Here is a 7,258-nt window from a genome sequence, read left to right on the forward strand (position 1 = left end):
AAATCGCAACAAGGACGCGTCTGTACGCGGCCACGTCATGTAAACCAAACGGGGAAGGAGTGCGTACACCATAGTAACGTTAACTGAACCAAAATAGAAGAAGACTGAAGCAGCATTTCTGCCTTGTGTTCACAGACTCGTTTTCCTAACCCGCATCGGCGGAGAACCCACAGAGAATCTCCAGGCTTTCTAATCATATGGCAAGATGTCAGATATCGGGGACTGGTTTAAAAACATCCCTTTCATCACTCGTTACTGGTTTGCTGGCTCAATTGCAGTGCCGCTAATAGGAAAACTGGGATTAATCAGTCCTATGTACCTTGTGTTATGGCCGGAGGCTTTCTTTCATAAATTCCAGGTAGGTTTACATTAAATTCAACAGAACGGAGACTTTAGACAACAGCTGCGATGACAAGGCCTTGTTGTAGGCCTCGTACCGAAGTAACGTTAAACTGATGCCCACACATGGACTGCGTTACAGGAGAACAGTGCTGTAGTGAACCGAGAAGGTTTGCTGATCAGTGTATAAAGTCAGCAGTCTAGTTGTTCAAAATCTCATGCACATGATTGCCTAAATTACGTGGTTTGTTATATAATATTTTGTTGTACTTTAGGAAGTCTGAATGTTAGGTATTTAAAGGTTGTCGAAGCGAATACGAATACTTAATACGATGCTTTATGATTATGCAGAATGAGAATGGTAAATAATGGCTAAGAGCGTTAACACGTGCTATTTATGCATCGACAGTATCCTAATTTATTTAGCATAATCGCACCCTCCATCTGTACGTCACCATTAGAATGTTATACTGGCGGTATATTGTAGTATTGAAAGACAGGAAACGCCATTTGAATCAAAAGTTGCGCAGCCACAGAAAAAAAAAAAAGCAGTAACTTTGAACTCGTCCCAGCCTGCTCTGTTCAACCAATGACAGCCGAGAACGCGTCTGAGGCTACTTCCGGGACAACAGGCTTTTCGTGGGCTGCCCAATTAATTTTTTTCCTTCCACAAGCACTGCTTCTCAATGTGATGGTAAATATTTTAACCTTATTTGCTATACCTAATTAGGAAAAGTTTTGCGACATATAATATAAATAATGGTGTTCTGTTGTCCTCATTACGGAGGACGGCTTTTCTAATGCCTAATTCTGACAGTCTGCCTAAACTGTAAGATAAGTATTGTAAATATATTAAAATATGTAATTAAGCATGGTCATTTATTAACTATCAAAAATATAATATTTATTTTTTTCGGTTGCAGTAATTTCCACCAGGTGGCGCAAAGCTATTTGTTTGTGGGCTACAAGTGTAAAACAACAGATGAATGTTTGTAAGAAACATTTGTATCCATTAATTCCATCCTTATTACTATTGCACCAATTTGATTAAAATAAATAAAAAAAAATTAAAAAAAAGAATTAATCTAACAATGCAGCAGTACTATGAGTAGGGGAAATGTGATAATGTTATGTAAAACAAATACATAAATATTTTCCAAATAATATTTTACACAGATTTATAATCTTATTTTTTCACAGTATAAATTGAGTATTTATACATAAAAAATATAGCTGTCTTTTCAACTTTAGGATGGGAGTCCCTTGTGAGAGGATTATCATATTTGGGGGTCTGTGGCATGTAAAAGATTGAAAACCCCTCTCTTAAACAGCTGTCATGCAGCTCATAAACTGTGGCAATGCACCACTTCTTAAGAAGTAAAGCCCCCTAGAAGTTATTTTAATATGTATTTGGAAACCCACATTTCTTTGGCTTGTCTAGTTTGTAAATGGCAGCATTATTGCTTTGAATCTGTTTCCCATGCCAGTTTTCATGAGTGATGCGCCTGGAATTCAGACACAGAGTAATTTGACCTCTGCTAATGACTAATTGATTCATTTTTGTAGCTGCAATTTTGGTTGTAATTTAGGATCTTAAACATAAAGCTCATTTTTACATGGTATTTCTGTGATTTATCCACTCCCTTTGAACATGCTCTAAACTCAGCTCCTGTCTGCTCACTATTAGCTAACGTTTCATGACCTCTATCCTGCCAGTACAGGTTTCTTCTGTATTATGGCACATATATAGGAAGTAAACACAGCTATGGAGTGCGGAAATACATTGCACACAGGATACTGCAGATAAGCAAAATGAGTGATATCACCCACTTTCAGAGCATACCCTGCTATTAAACCATAAACCAGGAACCATTTAGCTGTTGAGAAGCGGCCAAACAAACCTCTCCCTGTCCTCTAGCGGCATACCAATCCTGCTGTGCTTTTTAACCCACTTTTCTCTGTGCTGCAGTCTACAGAGGTCACCTCTCCACACAAGTGAGCTGGCATGATTTATACTGCAGTGCGTGAGGGGGCCGTTGGACTGCCTGGCTACTGCAGAGCCAGTTCAGACGCCAACATCAAAGCATTGCTGCTCAGCGGATTCACAGCCCCCAGACCGAAAAAAACCTGCTAGCTCAGAGTTTCTGTGTGTGCTGGAGGGAGGAGAGAAAGCGCTAGAAGTGAGAGAGGGATACAGGGAAAGGGAGGAGAATGAGACAGCCGGGGACTATAGAGAGCAATAAGGTGTGCAGCATGTGCATGTTGAGAGCAAATTAGACACCGGAGAGTGTTAAAAAATTGTGTGCAGGGGTGCATGTTTGTTGTTTACCGAAAAATCTGGATAACAGACCAGATGAGTGTCTGTTCCTCTCAGAGCATGATGTCTGGTGTAATAGCTGCAGTTGGATAATGAGTCCAGAAAGTGCGGGGAATCAAATCTGCAGTGCAAGCATGGTAGCCACTCCGTTTTTCATCATTTTCAGCCAGTGCTGGTGACTGCATACAAATGGTGCTTGCTGGATATTCTCAGTGCCTGTTGGTTTTCTGTACTTTTACTTCAGTTTAAAGGGATAATAGTATAATACTGATTACTCATCCTCATGCCGTTCCAAACCTGTATGACTTTCATTCTTCTGCATAACACAAAAGAAGATATTTTGAAGAATGTTGGTAACCAAACATCTTCATTTATGCTCCACAGAAGAAAGACATACATACATACAACAACATGACGATGAGTAAATAATGACAGAGCTTTCTTTTTTTGGGTGAACTATCCCTTTAAGAGTCTTAAAAAAAGACTACCAAGAAGTACTTTGATACATCTCTTTCAATAGGCCAGAATCGATGGGCATCTCCAACAGTAATCTGCGTCAAGTTACTAATGTTTTTTCTGTGTTCTCTCAACAGATATGGAGACCGATATCTGCAACGTTCTATTTCCCAGTTGGCCCAGGGACGGGTTTTCTATACCTGGTTAATTTGTATTTCCTCTACCAGTACTCCACGAGGCTTGAAACAGGTAGCTTCTGTTCCCTAAAATGTATTAATCATCCTTTAATTAAAATAATATCTGACTGGACTTAAAAGTGCACTCAGCATTTTTTGTTTAAGTTGGGCTACGTACGATACAACAGTCATCTTAACTGCAGTTCTGTCATCTGCTGCTTTAAATGCTTAAGCTCTTTAAAGTCAGGTGGATTTTGATTGGCTGTCGATGTTTTTATCAGCTGGAAAATTTGGTTTGAAACTGTTGTGTGGACTTACTGTTCCCATATATAACAACAGAGGAACAATATTGTTGGAATGACTTTCAGAATAGTTTTTGTTCACTTTCAGAATGATAAAAAAACATTGACAGCCGGGCAGAATCCACCCGACTTTAAAGAGCACATAAAGCAACAGACAACAAAATTGCACCATGCTCTTAGACTAAACGGTGTTATGGTCTGTTGGTGTGGACGGTAATTTAGTTATTGTTATAGTTATCTTTATAGTTATCATTATTGGTGTGAATGGGCCTTTATACTGACACCTAGTGGTGTGGATGCAGCATCACAAGTTTTCACTTACAATGCCCCTTGTAAAAATGCTCTATTTATAGCCATGATTAATTCTATTCCATGAGTGAAAATGTCCAATAATAGGGAGGTTACTTATATAAAGAAAGAAGCATTCAGCCAATCAGAAATTCAAAATGGCAGCCCCTGTGAGGTTACCCACTTCATTTAAAATAAAATAGTGTTTATTAGTCTTATAATATGACTTGTTAATATGACATACAAATACTGTTCTTTGTGTAAAACTTTTTTTGATCAGGAAGTGAAATGATGATTACTATGGGATGTGACATCTCATCATCTCTTCTCCCTTTCACAGGAGCTTTTGATGGAAGACCAGCAGACTACATGTTCATGCTTCTGTTCAACTGGATTTGTATTGTTGTATCCTTTCTGTCCTGTACACATTATACTGTAATATTTTAAAAGATTAAATGTGTCATTCAGTGCAATGCAAACAAGTGATTAGTCATTGTCATTAAATGATTTGCGTCTGTACAGCGCATACCCACATTAACAGTGAATGAGTAATGAATGTGATGTGCTGAATTCAGCATTTTAGTATATTGCATTAAATGATTTAATATCCTCTGAAGATGTGGTTTCCATTCTATGCAGCGTCCACTCAGCGAGAAAAAGCTTTTCTAGGAGTCATGTTCATTTTCCTTTGACACACAGCTTTTATCTTTCCTTAACATTTATAATTCAGATAACAGGTCTAATGATGGACATGCAGGTTAGTCAGTTGCTTTTCTTCCTTTTTCTAAAATGTGAATTTTCCACTTTTTGTGCGATTGGCACTTAGTAATGTGTCGGATATCTATTAAGAAGTCAAATAATGAAGCTATCTTCTAACTTATTAGGCTAAACTTTGCCACTCGTATTTGGTGTAAATCATCATTTAATGTTCTCAAAGTAGTTTTTGTCTTTCTAACATCATCTGAAACTTTGTGCTGCTTAATCGAAATGATAACCTTGTGTGATTTATGAGCATTTTCTGCACTCATGGAGTTAATTAAGCTTTTATATGTATCCTATTAGTTGTTTAAGGACCATTGCATGACATTTAAAAGCATCTTTTATCTTAATTTTTTTTTTAAGGAAAATTCTGTTATGTTGCATTTGAATTTTTATTTCCTTATTCATTTGTTCATAAATATTGGCTTTTTTGTGTTTTGCAGCTCCTGATGATCCCCTTGATCATGTCTGTTCTGTACGTCTGGGCTCAGCTAAATCGTGACATGATTGTATCTTTCTGGTTCGGCACCAGATTCAAGGTATTCAGTGCATTATTAAATGCAGTATGTTTTTATATGATATACTGATGTACACTAAAACCTGTTCATGTTCACACTAACACAGGCTTGTTATCTTCCTTGGGTCATTCTGGGATTCAACTATATCATCGGTGGCTCGTAAGAATCTTTTTGCCTCACACAGATTAATGTTCAAATGTCATAGTCATTTGATGAAAATGTTACACAACGAGTCATCGCAGTAGCATAATAATTGTAATAATAACCTATTTCTTTCTTCAGCATTGTCAACGAGCTGATTGGGAACTTAGTTGGCCACCTTTACTTCTTTCTGATGTTTAAATACCCCATGGACCTGGGTGGCAGGTCCTTCCTCTCCACCCCACAGTTCCTGTGAGTTTATTTCCTTCCTGTTATTCTGCTGTAATATGCAAGCAGTGCTGATATGAATGAAGTGCCTGTTTATTAATATATGAATTAATAGCTGAATGAAAGTAACAAGTTAGGAGTTATTAAGGGTTTAGTGCATTATTAAACGCCTTAAAAATGATACCGTTATGCTTTATTGTCATATTTTTCCTATCATTTCTTTTCTTTTCTTTTCTCCTCAGGTACCAGATGTTCCCAAATCGACGAGGTGGGGTGTCTGGATTCGGCGTTCCTCCAAGCAGGAGACCTGTGCCCCAAGAGCAGCCAGGAGGTGGAGGTGGGCGCCATAACTGGGGTCAAGGCTTTCGGCTGGGGGATGACTGAAGCCTTTGACTCTTGCATCAATGGATAAATTCAGAAACTTCTAACATCAATGCTGCAGAATATGGATTTTATGTATTGGGTTTGTTGCATTTCTTCTGACCCACAAGGAAAAGTGACGGGGCTCCTTTCCAGCGTTACGTATTTTCCTATTACTCTCAATGTCATATCACACTGTTATTGAGTTTCACAGTGTGTACAGAAACTCTGCAAAAAATATGTGCAGTAGCAGAGTTGCCGTAATTGTAGAAAATTCAGGGAACTTTGATGGTGTTTCCCATAATATGACTGCATCTTTCAGTGTATTCATGTTACTTGCTCACAGTCAAATGTAGCTGATTAATTTCGCCATGAAATGTTCATTGTAGATTGTTAGCATGGTTGTTTGGGAATGGTCATGGACTTTAAATCTAGAAAGGTTTTTTTCTTTATCACCTCATTTGTCTAAATTAGGTTAAATTTATTGTAATTTTTCTTATTAATTAACTGAATTAACAATCATAACATGCACATGAAAGTGCTTTTATACATGTATGGATATTTCCATCTGTTTGTTTTATAGGTTTATATGCCTTGAGTAAAGTTTATCAATCAAACCATTTACAGTAAAACTGCCATGAACTTTTCACACATTACTGATGATTAAACTTAACATTTATCTTGTGATACATACTCATGATATCTAAAAATTTTCTGACAGGAACAGATAAAGTTTTATAATTATTTGTACACTGGAAGTTATATTTATCACTTTCAGTGCTATCATTTTTTATTTAGTATGCACTAAATGACATTGATTTGATATTATGTCCCTCAACACGTTGTTTGGATAAAGGTGCTTTGCAAAAGATACATTTATGTGCATATGGTATATAATAGAGATACGGTCACATCAAAGTTATACAAAGTGACCTCTTGCCAAAATCCTTGTCAAGTTACTACAGTTCTGAACCACAATGTTTACTGAAATGTTCAGATTACATTTCTAGTGCTTCATTATTGCCATTTCATTGAGTGCTTTTTCAGTTGCCGATGCTACAAATAAACTGTAAACGGCAACTGTGCTCTCTAATTTGAGTACATTGATTTCAAAGTGTCTTGAGGGACACACACCGGAGACAAGCACCTTAAAGTTACATTTAAATTTTGCAGCATCCTGAACAGCAATTTAATGTAAGAAAATTAGCAGCTCCTAATGAAACTGAGCTCTGTTTTCTGAAATTCTACTTTGGCCATGCTACTGTCGTGTAAACAATGAGACTCGGAACAGGTTATCAGTCAGTTGTGTTTTATTGAATTACAGCAGACTGGTTCTTATAAAGAGCAAGCAGGATTCTTGGTAGCAGTACAGTA

At 37.4% G+C, this 7,258-nt stretch overlaps 1 protein-coding gene across 1 annotated transcript; it reads left to right on the forward strand.

The window, feature by feature from the left end:
• The first annotated feature begins 6 nt into the window (after positions 1 to 6).
• Positions 7 to 6,694, forward strand: LOC107736822 (derlin-1). The gene is made up of 8 exons (XM_016548168.1): positions 7 to 358; positions 3,250 to 3,361; positions 4,219 to 4,283; positions 4,609 to 4,635; positions 5,081 to 5,176; positions 5,262 to 5,314; positions 5,438 to 5,548; positions 5,767 to 6,694. The coding sequence occupies exons 1-8, from the start codon at positions 206 to 208 to the stop codon at positions 5,906 to 5,908; spliced, it is 759 nt and encodes a 252-aa protein (XP_016403654.1). The 5' UTR covers positions 7 to 205; the 3' UTR covers positions 5,909 to 6,694.
• Positions 6,695 to 7,258: the final 564 nt, after the last annotated feature.

Source organism: Sinocyclocheilus rhinocerous, unplaced genomic scaffold (genome assembly GCF_001515625.1).
Source record: "Sinocyclocheilus rhinocerous isolate Xijiao unplaced genomic scaffold, SAMN03320098_v1.1 C37019797, whole genome shotgun sequence".
Classification (NCBI taxonomy): Eukaryota; Metazoa; Chordata; class Actinopteri; order Cypriniformes; family Cyprinidae; genus Sinocyclocheilus; species Sinocyclocheilus rhinocerous.

Coding starts and splice junctions, on each gene's coding strand:
- LOC107736822 (XM_016548168.1), top strand. CDS start 206: ATGTCAGATATCGGGGACTGGTTTAAAAACATCCCTTTCATCACTCGT. Junction 359..3,249: donor CTTTCTTTCATAAATTCCAG/GTAGGTTTACAT, acceptor TTCTCTCAACAG/ATATGGAGACCGATATCTGC. Junction 4,636..5,080: donor GTCTAATGATGGACATGCAG/GTTAGTCAGTTG, acceptor TGTGTTTTGCAG/CTCCTGATGATCCCCTTGAT.